At 36.0% G+C, this 22,087-nt stretch overlaps 1 protein-coding gene across 1 annotated transcript; it reads left to right on the top strand.

The window, feature by feature from the left end:
• The first annotated feature begins 3,701 nt into the window (after positions 1-3,701).
• Positions 3,702-20,727, top strand: LOC144444469 (uncharacterized). Its single transcript, XM_078133892.1, has 10 exons — positions 3,702-5,137; positions 5,379-5,474; positions 10,225-10,425; positions 11,126-11,251; positions 11,902-12,072; positions 12,938-13,039; positions 15,596-15,781; positions 16,622-16,703; positions 17,415-17,561; positions 18,298-20,727. Exons 1-10 carry the CDS (start codon positions 3,725-3,727, stop codon positions 18,477-18,479), a joined length of 2,706 nt encoding a protein of 901 aa, XP_077990018.1. The 5' UTR covers positions 3,702-3,724; the 3' UTR covers positions 18,480-20,727.
• The last annotated feature ends 1,360 nt before the right edge of the window (positions 20,728-22,087 follow it).

The following is a 22,087-nucleotide window of genomic DNA, read 5'->3' as shown; positions in this document are numbered from 1 at the left end:
AAATACATTGTAAAATATCAACCTGTCTATCACTTCACCGAATCGCGAATTCGGCCGGGAACGATCGAAGCACGATGTATTCAATAAACCACTTGAAGTTTATACCTTGAGTCAAACAGGTTGTTTATTCATCACTGTGCACTTTTAATAAGCCGATCAATGTACAGATTATCCCTACAAACGACGAGCAGATAAAATAAATCCAGTCGCTGCACGACGTTCACGTTGAGGCCAAGATCAGCTGTCTTGAAAGCAGCGTTATTGTTATGCAAATTAGTCACAGAGGCGCATATGAAACGAGAAAACGTTAGTTCTTATTTTGTTTTCGATATTTTCAATATACTAGTATAATATAATAGCGATAAACCACCCCCTGGGGAAGATATACCACTCGGTTTTGACCAGTGAACTCAATATATGCACTCGCTATCGCTCGTGCATATATTTCGTTCACCGTGGTCAAAACCTCTTGGTATACCATCCCCAGGGGTGGTTTATTGCTTAAATACACACCGGGTGCAATGTGTTCCATGGTTCCGGTTGTGATGACTTCACTGAAAAATAGGGTCACTCCTATATGAACAAACAAAGAAACAAATATATTATAAAGAAAATATATTAATAGCAAACAATAACCAGAAGAACACATAGTTTATAGGCGAATAAAACTATGATAATTGACGTGTGAGACCTTTTACTCTGATTTCTATCATCAGAAATGTCAACGATTCGTCACTTATGACGTATTTGATGACAGGCATTGTATTCAAATACAACACTTCAGTTACCGATAATATTGACATGGGTACAAAGGTGAAATCAGGTTGCTTGTACACAATTCACCGTATAATATATGACGAGCATAATGTGAAGAAATGTCCTAAAAAACATATCATGATGACAAATAAAGCTGATGATCTCAAATGAAGTTAATGTGAACGAGAGAAAAATGAGTGTTAAGTATTTACCGAAATAAATCACTGTGTTGCCATGGTTACCATTGTACTAATAGCAGAAGTAAGGCTTTTTGACCTTTGGTACAATACATGTAGTAAAACAACAGATCTACGGACTGATTCCTTTACTTACCAGTTCTACGTAAACGTAGTCTCTATATTTGTACCTCGTCTCGACTGCTGCTTTGTATTTCTTCACTTGATTCAAGATAGAGCATGTGATGTGATGTAGAGAGCGCTACGCTACCTATGTCACGAACTTGTTTTTGAGTGATTAAAATTAAACCCACCACCGTCCGTCGACCTAACTTTTGACCCACAAAGTACATCTGATAAATTGTGCCTACCACTTCGAATTCGTTGTCATTGTTAGTTCTGCATATGTCTATAGGGACTCTGATTATATAATAAATATGGATAATTATCATTATTTTCAAAACCCTATTATCAAAAGTTATTTTTACCACATACACGTAATAGTAAACCACGTTGCCACTGACAACGGATCAATGTGACCTTGTTTGAGTGTGACTGTCGGTGTATTTGTGTAAATAAATAAACGATCGTTGACAATAAAGCCACATATATATCAGTCAATGGACGAAACTTTATCTGACTCATGGCGCTTTGGACGAAGTTTTGTCCAAATATACCCAAGATTACCCCATTTTCAACTTTTACCTTCCAAATACTACAGGACGCTATTTTGACTACTTGCATGGTGAACAAATGAGCATCAAACCCGTAGGGTCGTCCATTGATTATTTTCTTTTCGTTTCCTTACCCATTTCAACATCTTACTTCATCTATATACCAACTTACTCCATCTATACACATAATACTGCATTTTGTTTCTTTTTTTTCGCATTTTTGTATAGCTAGGGTGAAGTATAGACCACAGGCGCTCGTTCTAGTGGTGTACGTACACGTACGCGAGTGAGGCTGTCAGGTCGAATAGCGAATTAGATGATACAGAGTACCTCTGTACCACGCTCCTCGGCCGGATGAAGCACTGTGTTCGTACGTCCTGACGGAGTGCCGGGGGAACTCTTTCGGGCTTGACGACCTCACTCGCGTAGATCTCAGATATAGCTACTTCACAAGCACCAGCTAGCATAGGGATGCGTAATTTTGCTTCAAAGATGGATTTAGAGAGTGCTATTACCATTATAAATTAATTCAGCTAATTGTAAAGTACAATATTAGAAATGGAGTTAATATAATTGTAAACCTAGGGGTTTCAGTAAGTTTCAAAGTAGGGAGAGAACAGGAAACAGTATGGGGAGAAGTGCACGCTTTACGCATGTGCGCCTGCTATACAAGCACGGGGGGGGGGGAGGTTGGGTGTCCCCCTCCCACGGTAAGAGCTTTTTGAAAAATGAACACCATTTGAAGGCCATTAGAGCACCATTCAGAAGTAAAACACAACTTAGTTATATCGTAAAAGAGTCAGTAATGTTAGGGTTTCAAAAGTTTAAATCATTTCAAGTCATATCAAATGATAATAAAACAAGTAGAAAGTGAGAAAATTTGGGGAAAACATGCACAGTGGATGTCAGTTGCCATTTAGAGATACAAATTCATTAAATTATTTGAAAGAGTGTCTCTATTGGCTATGTTTGTGTGCAAATCAACATGTTCAGGTCAATGGAGGCACAGATGTTAGCCTGAGAGTCAGACCATCCAGTAAATTTCAAGGTATTTCATTTCTTATGTGTTTATGGTTTATTGTATGCACATACATTTGTTGTATGGAAATTTAAGTACAGCAGGGTGGTTCATGATTTCGTATAGTTGTTGAAAATAAGGTGACCCCCCCCTATTCACTTTGTAAAAATGATGACCCCCTTCTTTGAGTCCCAAATTAAGCCGGTGCCCCCCCGATCGTAAACACTGATTGCTCCCTTACTGTTATATTTTGTATATAATCATGATAATTGATTAAGTGAATGTTGATCTGACGGGAGGGATGTATTCGTTTTTTCCGTAAGTTTTTACAGTGTTTTAGCTTTTTCCTTAGGAAGCCATTAATGTTAGGATGGATTCCACTTTCTATGAAAAGTTGGTAAGGGTAAGGTGACACTATTTGTAAAAAAAATGCTTTCATTACTTTTTTCTTAGCAACTATGGGTATGTCGGTCGATCTAAATAGAAAGTAAAGCAAAATAAAAAATCATCTTCATGTTTCTCTGCCTCTCCTTTCCTCCTCTATATCTTGTTTTTATTGGATTCTTGGTAACAACCCCTTTTCCCGGCTTCTACAGAAATTAAATAATATGTTCTCAGCCGCCTACTTGAATAACTTCCGCCATGAAAAAAATGCTCTGTTCGTGAACAAGTGTTGGCGCCACCACCGCCGCCGTCATGTAGTCCAGACACTTGCTTATTCTTACCAGAGATGGCACTGTTCCACTGGGTAGCTGCTCGGAGAAACAGAAAAAAACATAGGGTCAATGTATGTTACGTTCAATCATGTGATGTATAGAAATTCGCGATAGGAGTTATGAGGTACTTGCTCATTTTTCTTTGTATCAAGCGAGGATAGTGTATGGAGAATACGCTTATTTAGTCGTAGCAACATTATAGGACAGTTCAATCGTATCTGTCCGGACAAATCCTCATGATCCAGGCAACGTAATATTACGCGTTCCTGTGCTGCTCTACCCTAATATAAATGGTTCTCTCATAATGTCGTCAGCTAATCACGTGACAAATAGTCACGGAATTCCCAGAAATGTACAGCGTTGTTCGGCAGGGTAAATACAGAAATGGCGTCTTCTGACGAATCTGATGACGACGGCGTTCGTAAATCTCTGAAGGACGATTTACTAACGTGCCAATTATGTTTCGAAGTGTATACGTCGCCGAAAGTGTTGAGCTGTCAACACAGCTTCTGTGAGGGTTGTTTGCAACGGTGGGTCGACACAAATTATGGACGTCTTGTCTGCCCGTGTTGCCGTAAACAAGTGGCATTGCCAGTTGGGGGAGTGAAGGGTTTGGCGTCGAATACGACACTTCGTGGGCTCTTGGAACACCTCGAGCGACCCAAAGAAAACTTGAAGGCGGGGAGTGTGCCCTGCGACACGTGTACAAGCCGAGCTGCTAAGAAAAGATGTGTCGAATGTGAACAATATATGTGTGGACGATGCAACAACGTCCACAGCAAAGGCAAACTTACAAAACTGCACAACGTAATGGCCCTTGAGGACTTCGAGTCAGAAAAGAGGACAAATCCGATGATAGAAAAATCACATGCGTATTGCGAAAAACATCCCGACACTCAGGTTGAGCTGTACTGTAAAACTTGTGAAATCATCATGTGTCTGAAATGTGCTCTGTCACAACACCCAAACCCTAAACATCGATATATATCACTGGAAGACGCTGCGTGTGAAGTGAAAGAACGTTTCCAGAAACAGATCGAGAAGTTAAACAGTAAAAGAAAGAAAGTAGCAGGTGCACAAAAAGATGTCCAGGCCGAATTGTGTGAACTTGAGAAACAATACAAATTGGGTGAAGCAGCCATAAACAAACATGCGAACAAACTAATGCAAAATGCTCAGAGAATGCAGAAGGAAGCTAGAGAAAGTCACCAGCAGGCATTTTCAGTCAAACAGAAAGTTCTACAGAAACAACTAAGTGCCCTGACTACTACCGAACAGTCTTTAATAAATACCAAGGAATTTGCAGAGTTACAAGTCAATTTGGCAAGCCCAGCTCAGTTTTTGGTTCTGGAGGATGACATGCAACGTTCTATAAGTGATGTATTGTCTGCTGATGTTAACACATATCCTGAAGAAAATAGTCATCTTGACTTCGTTGTAACTGGTAGTTCTACAGTTGAGAAATTTGGCAAAGTTACAACAACGGCAGCTGTCGGTTTCCAGACTAGTGTTAGTGGTATTGAGGACGATGTTCAAGTTGGTGATACGCTGACAGTGAAAGTACACTCTAAAGACAGGAATGGGAAGCCGGGAACACTAGACACTGGTACTATTACAGCAATGCTATTTTCACCAAGTGGAGATGTTAGCCAAATCGTCACAACTGCGAGTCCGAGTACCATTAAGTTAACAACAGAAGAAAAAGGGGTTTATAAATTAGATATCAAAGTGTGTGGGCAACCAGTCAGAGGGTCTCCTTTTATGATGAACTGTTATGGTTCACATCACCAGAGAAAGGTAAAGAATTTTAAGCATGTAGTAAAAATATGATAAAATAGGTGATTATATCATGCAACATATATATTAGTATACTGCAAAACCGAGTTTTGGATTTAACTGTATATTCAGTAATGTTACAGTGCAGAGGGAATATTTCTTAGATTCCACATCCATTTTGCAGTTGTTATCACTACTAGTAAAACATTAATATCTTCTGGCTATAATTCTTTTTCTTTTTCATTTCATTAATCACTGATAGTTTGACAGGGAGTCTTTATTGAAACTACAATTTAAACCACTGAGTTTAAAGAGACCAGAGGGACTACCAGCTGCAGCTAAGGCAATATTAGTTGATGTAAGTATTAGATACTTTAAAATTTACAAACCCATGCCTCGATTCCTGTTTAACACATTTTCAAAAACAAAGAAACTTCTTGGTCTATAAAAGATTTGATTCTTACTAATACTATCGATGGCGACATTTTGTATGTATGATAAATTTCTCTTCAAACTTTCCACTTTTTTTAACACATGCTAACTTTGTTCCATTTTTTCACACCAATGGAGTCCTATCACATGTTTTCTTTAATTATATTCATTTTAATCTACACCTGTGTGATCTCTGCTATGTTTCTTCCTTGATACAAGGAAGGACGCTATATGCCTAAGAAAGCTAATGCCCGAGTACTGTTATACTATCTGTGTCCAGTCATATTTACTGTTTGTGGCTAGTCAATTGCTTATACTCTGTGGCTAGTCATACTTGCCATGTGTGGCTAGTCATACTTGCTATCTGTGGCTAGTCATACTTGCTATCTGTGGCTAGTCATACTTGCTCTCTGTGGCTAGTCATATACTTGCCATCTGTGGCTAGTTATATATTTGCCATCTGTGGCTAGTTATATACTTGCTCTCTGTGGCTAGTCATACTTGCCATCTGTGGCTAGTCATACTTGCTATCTGTGGCTAGTCATACTTGCTATCTGTGGCTAGTCATACTTGCTCTCTGTGGCTAGTCATATACTTGCCATCTGTGGCTAGTTATATATTTGCCATCTGTGGCTAGTTATATACTTGCTCTCTGTGGCTAGTCATATTGCCATCTGTGGCTAGTCATATTGCCATCTGTGGCTAGTCATACTTGCCATCTGTGGCTAGTCATACTTGCTATCTGTGGCTAGTCATACTTGCTATCTGTGGCTAGTCATACTTGCTATCTGTGGCTAGTCATACTTGCCATCTGTGGCTTGTCAAACTTGCCACCTGTGGCTAGTCATATACTTTTTATCTGCATCTGTGGCTAGTTATATACTTGCTATCTATGGCTAGTCATATACTTGCTATCTATGGCTAGTCACACTTGCCATCTGTGGCTAGTTATATACTTGCTCTCTGTGGCTAGTCATACTTGCTATCTGTGGCTAGTCATACTTGCCATCTGTGACTAGTTATATATTTGCCATCTGTGACTAGTCATACTTGCCATCTGTGACTAGTTATATATTTGCCATCTGTGGCTAGTCATACTTGCTATCTGTGGCTAGTCATACTTGTTATATATGGCTAGTCATACTTGCTATCTATGGCTAGTCATACTTGCTATTTATGGCTAGTCATACTTGCCATCTGTGGCTAGTTATTTACTTGCCATCTGTGGCTAGTTATTCACTTGTTATCTGTGGCTAGTCATACTTGCTATCTGTGGCTAGTCATACTTGCCATCTGTGGCTAGTTATATGTTTGCCATCTGTGTCTAGTTATATATTTGCTATCTATGGCTAGTCATACTTGCTATCTATGGCTAGTCATACTTGCCATGTGTGGCTAGTTATATATTTGCCATCTGTGGCTAGTCACGTACTTGCTATCAATGGCTAGTCATATACTTGCCATCTGTGGCTAATCATATTGCCATCTGTGGCTAGTCATGCTTGCCATCTGTGGCTAGTCATACTTGCCATCTGTGGCTAGTCATACTTGCCATCTGTGGCTAGTCATATTGCCATCTGTGGCTAGTTATATATTTGCTATCTATGGCTAGTCATACTTGCCATCTGTGGCTAGTTATATATTTGCCATCTGTGGCTAGTTATTTACTTGCTATCTGTGGCTAGTCATACTTGCTATCTGTGGCTAGTCATACTTGCCATCTGTGGCTAGTTATATATTTGCCATCTGTGGCTAGTTATATATTTGCTATCTATGGCTAGTCATACTTGCTATCTATGGCTAGTCATACTTGCCATGTGTGGCTAGTTATATATTTGGCATCTGTGGCTAGTTATATATTTGCCATCTGTGGCTAGTCACGTACTTGCTATCTATGGCTAGTCATATACTTGCTATCTATGGCTAGTCATACTTGCCATCTGTGGCTAGTCATATTGCCATCTGTGGCTAGTCATACTTGCCATCTGTGGCTAGTCATATTTCCATCTGTGGCTAGTCATGCTTGCCATCTGTGGCTAGTCATATTGCCATCTGTGGCTAGTCATACTTGCCATCTGTGGCTAGTCATATTGCCATCTGTGGCTAGTCATGCTTGCCATCTGTGGCTAGTCATATTGCCATCTGTGGCTAGTTATATATTTGCCATCTGTGGCTAGTCATACTTTTATCATATGTGGCTAGTCATACTTGCTATCTGTGGCTAGTCATAATTGCTATCCGTGTCAAGTCATATTTGCTATCTGTGGCTAGTCATACTTGCTATCTGTGGCTAGTCATACTTGCTATCTGTGGCTAGTCATACTTGCTCTCTGTGGCTAGTCATATACTTGCCATCTGTGGCTAGTTATATATTTGCCATCTGTGGCTAGTTATATACTTGCTCTCTGTGGCTAGTCATACTTGCCATCTGTGGCTAGTCATACTTGCTATCTGTGGCTAGTCATACTTGCTATCTGTGGCTAGTCATACTTGCTCTCTGTGGCTAGTCATATACTTGCCATCTGTGGCTAGTTATATATTTGCCATCTGTGGCTAGTTATATACTTGCTCTCTGTGGCTAGTCATATTGCCATCTGTGGCTAGTCATATTGCCATCTGTGGCTAGTCATACTTGCCATCTATGGCTAGTCATACTTGCTATCTGTGGCTAGTCATACTTGCTATCTGTGGCTAGTCATACTTGCTATCTGTGGCTAGTCATACTTGCCATCTGTGGCTTGTCAAACTTGCCACCTGTGGCTAGTCATATACTTTTTATCTGCATCTGTGGCTAGTTATATACTTGCTATCTATGGCTAGTCATATACTTGCTATCTATGGCTAGTCACACTTGCCATCTGTGGCTAGTTATATACTTGCTCTCTGTGGCTAGTCATACTTGCTATCTGTGGCTAGTCATACTTGCCATCTGTGACTAGTTATATATTTGCCATCTGTGACTAGTCATACTTGCCATCTGTGACTAGTTATATATTTGCCATCTGTGGCTAGTCATACTTGCTATCTGTGGCTAGTCATACTTGTTATATATGGCTAGTCATACTTGCTATCTATGGCTAGTCATACTTGCTATTTATGGCTAGTCATACTTGCCATCTGTGGCTAGTTATTTACTTGCCATCTGTGGCTAGTTATTCACTTGTTATCTGTGGCTAGTCATACTTGCTATCTGTGGCTAGTCATACTTGCCATCTGTGGCTAGTTATATGTTTGCCATCTGTGTCTAGTTATATATTTGCTATCTATGGCTAGTCATACTTGCTATCTATGGCTAGTCATACTTGCCATGTGTGGCTAGTTATATATTTGCCATCTGTGGCTAGTCACGTACTTGCTATCAATGGCTAGTCATATACTTGCCATCTGTGGCTAATCATATTGCCATCTGTGGCTAGTCATGCTTGCCATCTGTGGCTAGTCATACTTGCCATCTGTGGCTAGTCATACTTGCCATCTGTGGCTAGTCATATTGCCATCTGTGGCTAGTTATATATTTGCTATCTATGGCTAGTCATACTTGCTATTTATGGCTAGTCATACTTGCCATCTGTGGCTAGTTATATATTTGCCATCTGTGGCTAGTTATTTACTTGCTATCTGTGGCTAGTCATACTTGCTATCTGTGGCTAGTCATACTTGCCATCTGTGGCTAGTTATATATTTGCCATCTGTGGCTAGTTATATATTTGCTATCTATGGCTAGTCATACTTGCTATCTATGGCTAGTCATACTTGCCATGTGTGGCTAGTTATATATTTGGCATCTGTGGCTAGTTATATATTTGCCATCTGTGGCTAGTCACATACTTGCTATCTATGGCTAGTCATATACTTGCTATCTATGGCTAGTCATACTTGCCATCTGTGGCTAGTCATATTGCCATCTGTGGCTAGTCATACTTGCCATCTGTGGCTAGTCATATTTCCATCTGTGGCTAGTCATGCTTGCCATCTGTGGCTAGTCATATTGCCATCTGTGGCTAGTCATACTTGCCATCTGTGGCTAGTCATATTGCCATCTGTGGCTAGTCATGCTTGCCATCTGTGGCTAGTCATATTGCCATCTGTGGCTAGTTATATATTTGCCATCTGTGGCTAGTCATACTTTTATCATATGTGGCTAGTCATACTTGCTATCTGTGGCTAGTCATAATTGCTATCCGTGTCAAGTCATATTTGCTATCTGTGGCTAGTCATACTTGATCATCTGTGGCTAGTCATACTTGCTATCTGTTTCTATAGTTACACTTGCTATTTATGGCTAGTCATATTTATCATTTATGCGTCCATGTAAGCCATGCATCCTGTTGGTGGCCGGTTATACTTACTATCTGTGAGCAGTCATACTTTTTATTATTGTTGTGGCCAAGGTTACTTTGGTATTCTTTACAGCCCCTCATACTTATAGCCTTATTTAATTATCCGTGGTCTGTCATACCTACTCTCTGCAGTTATCTGCAATGAGATATTTCCAATAGTTTGTCAGCATTGTAATATTGATGGGACGAAAATCAAGTGTATAGAATTCATCATTGGGATGAAATTTTACCATTATTTTCATTTCACTTCACAGATCCTTGACATGTTTGAAGCTGGCACAATGATTTCTATGGTTTTCCATTTTTTCATATTCTCATTCTGTATTCTATCTTCAGACATTGCTTGAGAAGGCAGAAATGATATTGGACAGCAGGACCACAATTACAGCTGTAAAGGTTAAGGAACTATTGAATCTGCCACTGCACACTGAAGAAGGACTCAAAGAAGTGGTGAACATGGTCTATGATAAAGCTGTCTGTGTTGAAGATACCAAAGAGATATCTGTTTATGCAGAAATTTGTATAGTTATGTCTTCAGTAAGTATCAATGGTGATGGCTAAGTCAGTCATTGATGACATATATTCATCCTTTGCTGTTAGTGCTGGGGTCCATATACAAGTACATTTGGTTGAAAAGGATGTAAAGTATGAAAATAGCACATGAAAATAGTATGTAACTGCAGCAGAATTAACAACCTCACAGAGAATATGGTCCTGCCTGGAATTTTCCGCAAGTAAAGTGATTGTGGTATATACCATAAAATCATTGTACATGAGTATTACATGTGAAAGCATATTTGGAGATAAAGACTTTGTGCCATCAATGTCTTAGTATAGGTTGATTTAGATGAGATCATCATTATGTAAATATTCTATCAACATCTGTTATTTGGGTGCTATCAAATTGGAACTGTTGGCTTGTTGTGCATCCTAAAACTTCTGAACTTGCATGCATCTCTAAATGTATATCAAACTAGTTGCTGAGCAATACAAGTGAAGATCAGGCATCAGAACAGGGCAAAGAAAAATGTCATTATATATTTTATTACCTAAACAGCCTCTGGGAAATTACAGCAGATTGTAAATATTTTATGTTTAAACTGTTACTTTCAAAGGTTTGAGTTAATGACTTAAAAGCTATATTTTAGGTGTAATTTGACTGATATAATATACAGTATGGAAATTTTTAATTTAAACAAATTTAGATTAAAATTTAGTGTGGTCTTTTCTTACCTAGGTTGAGGTACCAACCTCACATGACTTTGGAAAGACAGTAAAGTTCAGTGATGTCTTTGAAGATAAGGTAACAAGTGAATTTAGAGAACCTAGAGAGGGAAGAGAACCAACTGGCGATAGGGATGAGGTAAGAATTTACTGCTTGACATGTGGTGAATGACTGATATAGAGGGACTGTAATTATATGGCGATCTTCTCATACATCACTATGCTGAAATGAAGGTCATTTTGATTGATAATCTATCAAGGATGTAAGGTTTCAGACTGACCATAAGATGAATGCACCCCCCATACTTTGTCTATTTTTAATTTGGAACGTATACTGGTGTTTTGTGCCCCACCATGATGACTACCCCCCCTCCCCAACACACATACTTTATCATACAACTGACATTGAAGCAATGACAAACGGAACCTGTTATAAAGAGGGAAAGTAAACAAATGAATTGGATTAATAACACATGTTGGAACAGCAGAGACTTGTATTACACACCATGGTTTGATAAGAACTGTTTTATGGCCTCTTTACATAAATGAATTGCCAGGGGAACTTCAAATTTGTTTGTGAACATGAACTGTTATTTAAAGATGCTATACAACTGGTCTTATCAAATGATGGAAGGTAACACTAAGTCTCTTTACTGCCAACATTCTGTGCTAAGTGTTATTTATCCAATTCAATTGTTTACTTTCCCTGTTTTCAACAGGTTCTGCTTGTCAGTGCTTTGATGTCAGCCATTATTTGTACCTTTAACATAATGGACTATTCATTTGTAGGAATTGCAAAGCATGGGAACAGAATCAATGAATTCCAATGCAAAATCAGAAGTGAGATTTGTAACAGAACTGCTGACAAAATTATTTAGCAGTCTAAGTGTGGCCGCTATCAAGTGGGCCATTAAGTTGCTAACAGCGGTAGGTGAAAGTTTGGATCAAGGAAATACAAAGGTAAAGTATACATAAAGTAACTAGTCCAGTGGGAGCTCTCTCTTGTCTCCCATCAGTGAATATTTTGCAATATAAAGGCTAAATAAAAAAAGTTGTTTGGTTCCAGTTACCCGACCCCACCTAATTTTTCATGCCGACCCTAAACTTTTTTTATGTATTTGAGAAAAATAATTAGAATAAAATCGCGAAAATCATGAAGTCTTGCAAGAAATAGTGGGTGCGGAAACTGACATCAACTTAAAAAGACAATATAAAACAATTCTTCCAATCTGTAATGGCTGTACATCTGATAGGAAGAAATACATAAACAACACAGAGACGATTTTGAAAACAATGGAAAACCTGAACTAGACACTCACACATGAAAAAAAATATGTAATAAAATATAATAAAAAATCTACCTACCCCACCTATTTTAAAATTGAATGTAATCGGAACCACACAGTTGTGTTTTTTTTAACGCCTAATGTGTAAATATTTTGTATACAGAAAAAAATAAATATGAAGTAAATAAATACTTAAATATGGCAAGACAATTTAGTTGTGTGCACATTTACAAGATGTCTATAACATCATGTCATGCATATGTGTCAGACTATAAATATGCAATGTCATGCAACGTCTTCATATCGTGTGGGAATTTATCAATGAAAGGGACTTCATATTCAGGCTGATTATTTTGTAAATAATAATTTCAGAAATAAGTTTAGATAAATGAAGTTAGAACCAAAATATGTGCATTCACTTCATGAAAACACTATGTAGCCTGCTGTAGCTTTATAATTTGATTGAAAATTTCATAATTTTATTTCAAACCCAGTACCATAATTTGTAAGTTCTATTTACAATGTATTTTTATCTACAGAAACAAGTTGACAAGTATTTTCATTCTCTCAATGAAATGCTTAAGACAAATGCATTGTCCATGGGACTACAGTATGAAATTGGAATGATAATAAAGTTGAGGGTAGGTGAAACAACACATTTATTAATACACCATATTCTGATCCCCCATCTTATGGTCATTTTGGATAGAAGTGTCACAAGAGGGATCTCCATATTAGGAAGAGTGAGGGCCTAGAGATGACAGTACATGAAGTAGTCAACAAAATGTTGCTTGAAAATTCTTGAATACCTACTAGTAGAAATTATGTCCCAGGAAACAAAGTTAGTAGAATGTTGTTTCTGGTTGAAAATGTATTCAACTTTTAATAGTATTGAACACTAATGCTGATTTTTTAAACCCAATCAAATTTCAGTCCAATAGCTGCTGTCAATCAACACCCCAAGTGGCCAACATTGACAACCTTTTGTCTTTCTGATAATAGGAATGTGGCTTATTACACTGGATCTTCATCATCATTGAATGTTAATTACTAATGGCATCTTGTTTGTAGATTTGGAAAATACTTCACAAATTGATCAGAGAATTGGACTTCAACTTGTTTAAATTTAGATTTCACTCAGACAAGAAAACACAGCATTGATCATGTATGTTTTGATAAAGAAATTTAAACTCAAAAAGTAATTTAAATGACAGATTAGTTTGAAATTTTATGGAGGACAATTGTATTTCTCAGGAAGTAATGTTGAAATGAAGTTTTTGAAACAACCTATTATGTGTATATCTGTAGCACATATTTTGGGTTTAAAAATGAGATTTATTTTGTTGCCCAAAATATGTGTGATATTGAGTTGAGTTTTACATATTTAACATCTACCTTACATTTGCAATGTTGACACATGTAAGCAGTGATTTTGTTTTTTTCAATTACATGTATCTATGTATTACATGCTTTATCAGTGATATTTAACCATTAATTAATCAATCAGTGAATTTATAAAGCACCAGTTTCCACTATGATGTGCAATAACCTGCAAAGATAGTTATTATTTTATGCTGCACTTATAACATATAGAAATAACTTGTACAGAAATAGACCTAGATTAGTAATGTTTAGACTGTAAGGTCATTGTAATAGAACATATAGAAATAACTTGTACAAAAATAGACCTAGAGTAGTAATGTTTAGACTGTAAGGTCATTGTAATGGAACATATAGAAATAACTTGTACAAAAATAGACCTAGAGTAGTAATGTTTAGACTGTAAGGCCATTGTAATGGAACATATAGAAATAACTTGTACAAAAATAGACCTAGAGTAGTAATGTTTAGACTGTAAGGTCATTGTAATAGAACATATAGAAATAACTTGTACAAAAATAGACCTAGAGTAGTAATGTTTAGACTGTAAGGTCATTGTAATAGAACATATAGAAATAACTTGTACAAAAATAGACCTAGAGTAGTAATGTTTAGACTGTAAGGCCATTGTATGAGAACATATAGAAATAACTTGTACAAAAATAGACCTAGATTAGTAATGTTTAGACTGTAAGGTCATTGTAATAGAACATATAGAAATAACTTGTACAAAAATAGACCTAGAGTAGTAATGTTTAGACTGTAAGGTCATTGTATGAGAACATATAGAAATAACTTGTACGAAAATAGACCTAGAGTAGTAATGTTTAGACTGTAAGGTCATTGTAATAGAACATATAGAAATAACTTGTACAAAAATAGACCTAGAGTAGTAATGTTTAGACTGTAAGGTCATTGTAATAGAACATATAGAAATAACTTGTACAAAAATAGACCTAGATTAGTAATGTTTAGACTGTAAGGTCATTGTAATAGAACATATAGAAATAACTTGTACAAAAATAGACCTAGAGTAGTAATGTTTAGACTGTAAGGTCATTGTAATGGAACATATAGAAATAACTTGTACAAAAATAGACCAAGAGTAGTAATGTTTAGACTGTAAGGTCATTGTAATGGAACATATAGAATAACTTGTACAAAAATAGACCTAGATTAGTAATGTTTAGACTGTAATGTCATTGTAATTAAATAGAACATATAGAAATAACTTGTACAACAATAGACCTAGAGTAGTAATGTTTAGACTGTAAGGTCATTGTATGAAAACATATAGAAATAACTTGTACAAAAATAGACCTAGGGTAGTAATGTTTAGACTGTAAGGTCATTGTATGAAAACATATAGAAATAACTTGTACAACAATAGACCTAGAGTAGTAATGTTTAGACTGTAAGGTCATTGTAATGGAACATATAGAAATAACTTGTACAAAAATAGACCAAGAGTAGTAATGTTTAGACTGTAAGGCCATTGTATGAGAACATATAGAAATAACTTGTACAAAAATAGACCTAGAGTAGTAATGTTTAGACTGTAAGGCTATTGTATGAGAACATATAGAAATAACTTGTACAAAAATAGACCTAGAGTAGTAATGTTTAGACTGTAAGGCTATTGTATGAGAACATATAGAAATAACTTGTACAAAAATAGACCTAGAGTAGTAATGTTTAGACTGTAAGGCCATTGTATGAGAACTTCTAGCATTAACTCAGTTGGTTAGCAGATTGTTGAATGCAATTGTGTTTGTTTGCAAGAACGTAATGAATCATGAATCAACTCTTCTCAACAGAGCATCTGGGTCACCAGAAGACTTGCGAAGCGCATAGGGTCTGATGAACAAATTCGTAAGAGAGCACAAGAAGTACAACAACAACAATATTATCAACAGCACCCTTTATATCCATGGCAAGAACATCTAGAACAATTAATTCTCAGAGAAAAAGCATCTAATGTGCAGATAATCCACTGGATAGAGGTAGAGAGAGATTGAGTAAATTTATAATATAGTGTAACAGGAATATTGATTACATTAAAACTTTCACCAAGATTAATATTTAATATTTTCAACAAAAATGTCTAGACATATGATAAGTTAATGTAGGAATGTGTGTATGTGTTATATACCGTAATGGCTATCTTACTAGACATATGATAAGTTAATGTAAGAATGTGTGTATGTGTTTTATGCCGTAATGGCTATCTTACTAGATATATGACAAGTTAATATAGGAATGTGTGTATGTGTTATATACCGTAATGGCTATCTTACTACTATCTTACTTACATTTAAACACAGGCACAGATAGTACAATAATAAGATGTGATACAGATCATATATCATAGCATTAACAGGCACAGTAGAATTATAATGCATGGCACAGATATTATAATGTATGGCACAGATATCCTGGCATTAACATGCACTGTACAATTATAATGCACTGCACAGATAGCCCAGCATTAACATGCACAGTACAATTATACTGCATGGCACAGATATTATAATGTATGGCACAGATATCCCCACATAACAACCCTCTCTGTGCTTGCTCCACTCCTGGGAACCATAAAATCCATGTAGCCTCTGTAAGTTCTTAGGATTAAATCCTTCTCAAAACAACCTTTATATCGTGGTCTCCTTTTCTACAGCTGTTGACTAATGTATAAGAGTGCTTCAAATCATACCCAGCTTTATCTATTCCATTAATTGTACTTTCAAGAGAACCTTTGTATATATATATTACAAAACTTCCATGCTATATTTATAATTTAACAGTCTCTGAATTGATAGTACTTAAAATGTCCTTATTTTCAGACAAACGTTTCCATGGAAAGGAGAAATGAGAGTGACTTCATCCGTGCATTAATGACAGCAGTGTGTAAAGGTGCAGTGTCAGGTTGGTTATCTCAGTATATCTATCATGGTTTTATCACCATCTGTTTTTGCTTCGCTGTCTCACAAACAGCTGTATTGCTAGCATTAAATTGACCATATCAAAATGAAGTCAATATGTAAGTGTGCTGTCATTGAGATGATAGCACAAAGCGACATAATTGACATATAGCGAATAGTATGTAAATATCTACAAATAGGAATGCTGATAACTGCCATTAGGGACGCAACTAAATTGATCGTTGTGTGTGGTGTCTGTGATGGTGAAGCAAAAACACGAACTGTGATGTAAACAGGCTAGTGTATATCTAATTGTACTGAAAATCTTTCTCAAATGAAATGTGATGAAAAGCGTTTTTTCTTCCATATTTTGAAATTTAATTTAATTTAATTCTTTTTGTCCTTGTAAAATATAGGAAGAAGGGCTGTTATGTGTTCGAAATTGAGCCTCAGCCTTGACTATATAGTACAAAGTCATGACCTGGATGGTACAGTGTTTGTCTCCCTCCATCTTGTGAAACCCAGTAACTTCAGAACAATGCAACAATCTATGTAAACTTTTATTGTAGGATCCAAGTACAAGTTTAAACTACAAATTGTATAATTGCAGTATCGTACACATTTCATGATACACTGTAAATAGTCTCATGCATTGCCACATTTATCAAGCTGAGCTATCATAGTTAAACAGATGTATTATTAATTGTTTTTACAGGTGAAGGAGGTGACAGCCGCTGTAATATCAATGAAGTCAAGAACAGAGCATCACTACTACAGAAATACCTTCATAATGATGATGAGCTAGAACTTCAAGCTTTGTATGCATTACAGGCATTGAATTATAAACTGGGTAGTCCACCAAGTAAGTAAATACTTACAAATGACAATATCTAGAGAGTCCAAACAGTTTTTGGAAGCAGGCTGTACTGCAATAACCTGATGTTATATGTATAGGGCAAGACAGGTACACAGATGATGAGTAGGAATTTGCATTTGTATCTGTGAACTTTAGACTCACACACAATCCTCTGGCTTTACTGAATTTGTTTAGTCTGCAGAGGGGCAGGCAATGCAAAGAGTAATGTATCTTATGTTGTGCTTCATATTGACTTCAAGGATTCATAGTTTACAACAAGTTATATTGCACAAAATTAGTCAGATAAATTGATGATCTGTTGCATGTGATTATAAATAAATTCCTTGTTTAATAATGATTTAGAATTAACTTTACTTCTTGGTGTTCAATAGTAAGTGATGAATACTTTCAGCACTGAGACACTAGGGTGCTCTGAAATGGTGGCCATTCAACAAATTACCAAATTTATTTAGAAGAATGAAGATTATTATTATTATTATTATTAAACATGATAAGGATGTCATAAACTGCGAAAATGAATGTTCATGACCTCTGGGTCATTCTTAGTAATAAAATGTTACTCGCAGAGTCAAAATATTTCTTGGAAGTGAATTCCAAAGTGTAGTACACCCCTGATGATGCTGAATAGACATCAGCGAAAATTTGGGATTTGCTTTCAAGAAATATTTTGATTCTGTTATAAAGTGCTTGTCTAATGATTAGAACCTTCCTCTCCATACAGGTCTATTACGTATATTTTTTGATAAGCTGTATGACGAAGATTTGATATCAGAGGAAGCTTTGTGGGCATGGAAGTCAAGTAATGATCCGAATGAACAGCTAGGAAAAGAAGTTGCCCTTAGATCAGTTGATTCTTTCTTCACCTGGTTAAGAGAGGCTGATGATGATTTATCAGATTATTAATAAGTTTGAACTAAAATACATTACGTATTTGACATTCATTAAAGTGGCCATATAAATGACGATTGGATATTTAGTTTGGATTTTTAAATTATAATGCAATTTTATCATGGCTTCCTTCTTGAAAAATGAATGTAAAATAACATATATCAAATCTGTCTTTGTAACTCAATACATTGCAAAATGCTCAAAAATGAGTAAACATTTTGTTATTGCATGGTCAATAACAAACATTATCAGTCTTTTGCAATTTATTGAGTTACAAACAAAGACTTTGTCTAATAAAATTTTTATTTCACATTGATTTTTAAAGTAGGATGCCATGATAACATTGCTTTATCAATAATAATCCAAAATAAGTACCCAATGCTCATCCATATGACCACTTTAATTTTAAATTATACTATGTAATAGTGAAAGAATTAATGTCATCACAGTCAATTGTTGAGTAGTTTGAGATAGTACAAAGTCCTGGCAGCAGCCGTATACAGTGGGATTGCTCAGTTGTGCCTCCCATTGTTCTCCTTATGCACAGCATGTGCAATCTGTACATACAAAATTGAAATTTCTGTCGACCCATGGCATTTACATACATAAATCACACAGGTACGAATTTTTTAGCTCCCATATGGGAGGTAATGTCGTGGCAATGTCTGTGTGTCTGTGGCATTGTCAGGCTGTAACTTAGCACTGATTAGTTTTTGGTGGGCGAGTCTTGTATAATTAATGATAATTTGTATAATTAATGGCACATAGTGAAGCCCTTTCAATAGTAGACACCCAGCCAGGTTGTAATCAGTCTTTGTATCTCGCATGTATTTGATCTGATCATTTTCAAAGATATGGGAAAGGCATACAATGAAATTTAGTGGTGTCAATTGCTAATTTGCATAATTAACGAACTTTGGCAATTAGGGCCTATTCCAAGAAAGACTGCACCAAATTTGATGAAACTTGCTAGAGATATTGACTGAGCAAAGATATGATGGTATCGATTCAATTGCTAATTTGCATATTTGATGAACTTTTGCAATAGGAAATATATAGCTAGGACTGTACTAAATTCAAGTCAACTTGCTACAGATATTGATTACACAAAGGTACGACAGTACAGAAATACATTTCAAAGTCTCAGTAAGCATATTAACAACATTTCCCCTCATACGGAGGTATTTTCAGTTCATCTCTGCTTGTGATACAAAATGTGCTCAGAAATGACACACCGCGGTCAGATGATAAACCATCATTTTTTTTACTCCCAATGCACCAATTTCTAGAGAACACTCCTCTTTGAATTTTTATCTAATGTTGCCATATTTATTTATATCTTGGGCTTCAGTGTTCTTTTGGTACTATGAGGATTAAGATGGAAATGTTAACCAAAATGCATACATTTGGTGATTTTGACGTTCATTGTGGCTTGTTACTGTGGATACGCCTATTTGAACGCCCAGAAACGTTCCTGGTGTGGAATTTGAATGAGAATTATATGCATTACAGTGAAGGAGACAACATGCCAATGAGAACTCACTGTAATGCCTGAAAAAACAGAAAAAACCCAGATAGAATATAGTAAAACTTTATGTACCCCTCATGATATATTATCGTAGAATGTCGTGACTTGATCAATGCCAAATATGGTCTAAAATAATGTGTAGGATTCATAAGTGTATGTCAATCTGAAGAAGATATTGTGTTAAATATTTCACATACCCTTGAAATAAAGTTTAATTTTTAAAGTTTTCGAAGTGCCCCTCTCCAAATTGTGTATATTAATGAAGTAATAATTCATTTGTTAATATAGCTGAATACGAAAATGTTAACATTTTAAAGTAAAATATTACACGTTGCCAGAACTGACAATAGTCAACAACTATTGACACTGTTTGCAGAGATGGTAACTACATAAATCATGACTTTTTGACCACATCAGCATCACATTTCGCTTTGGATATATATTTCCTATGAATTTGCCAATTTTTACTGCAATAACTTCAAAACATTTTGATATATAAGGAGAAGAGTTTAGACAATATGTTCACCACTTCTGATAAAACAAGTGTTCTGATGATTGCTCCTAGACCATAGCAATGACAGCATACCCACAAATACATGCCCAGCAACAAGGAAATAGAATGACTGTGTGTTCCTACTGTATATATATATCATATAAGAATGTGGTATTCATAAGTGGTAATTAAAGCTATTCAGTAAACTACCCTTGAGATGGTATACCCTGAGGTATTAATAAGATAACAATATATATATATATATATATATATATATATATATATATATATATATATATATATATATATGCAATGCGTTAGTGATTATTTATATGAAGTTCACTGTTTAAAACAGGGGCGTGACGTTGCAAGGGTTAATTTATTGCTATTACTGTGAGGTCAATGAACGCATCAAATAAACAGTCCTGTACTACAGTGCAGAGAATTATCCACATTTGAGTTTATTTTTGTACAATTGTTGATTTATTTGTTTATGGACTCCTACAAGGCCCACTTTTTGTGACAGTTATGATTTACGACATGATCTGCCATGCTTTGCTCATGAGAGATGTCCTGTACTGAAGGGAATACGCCCTCAGGAGTCATGAATATTCATTTTTTCTACATTAATAATCATTTCTGCTGACTCCCATGAGGCCATGTGGCCCACAGTAAAGATACCCTTAAAGGCAAAATATCAACTTGATGTTTCTCTGAAATCACAAGTAATTGCAGGTGATGTAAAAACATATGATGATACTCCTGAACCCATTGTTTATGAAAATGTTTTTATTTCCCTGAGTAGTGTTCCCCCTTTGGGTACTAAAATCCAAGGCAATGGTACACCTCGTCACTTTCATAATAAAGTACTTGCCAAAGGTACACCTGGACTCTTTGACAGGAACTAAAGTATATGCCATAGATAAACCAACTTGCTTTCGAAAAGCGTTTAAATACTAGTCAAATGTACACCACTTTAAAAAATGTTAGAACTACTGGACAATGTACACGGGGACAATTTCAGAAGAACTAAATTACGTGACATTGATACACCTGTTTACTTTCAAAAATAGTAAAGTACACGTCAATGGTACACCTGGTTGTACTTTCAAAAGTAGCAGAGTACAGAAAGTACATCTGGACACTTTCAAAAGTGTATTTATACTGGTGAAAGGTACGCTCGGTCATTTTAAAATGTGTTATTAAATGTGTTATTTATGAAGTTAGATTACTATGACAACTGATAGGAGAAAGTATTGATAATTCTATCCATTAGTACAAAATATGAAACTATATAGTTATGATATGTATAAAATGTGTGAAATTAAAGCAATCAATAGTATAGATGAACGTTATTATGACCGCTTTGTAAAGACAATCTCAGTTGTGTGTAAACAAGTTTTGAATGTATTTTAAACAATTGTTTTCTTCTTCAAAATAAACGATGACTTTTAACCAATCACTTTGTAGTGAAACCTGCATCAATGGGAATACTTGTACCAGTCATTGGCGAGTCATTTCGAAAATGGATTAAGGGTCTGTATAACAACATAGAAAGCTGTGTTATGAATAATGGCTACTGCACAGGACATTCAAATTACA

This window comes from Glandiceps talaboti, chromosome 13 (genome assembly GCF_964340395.1).
Source record: "Glandiceps talaboti chromosome 13, keGlaTala1.1, whole genome shotgun sequence".
Classification (NCBI taxonomy): Eukaryota; Metazoa; Hemichordata; class Enteropneusta; family Spengelidae; genus Glandiceps; species Glandiceps talaboti.
This window is presented reverse-complemented; position numbering and strand designations above follow the sequence as displayed.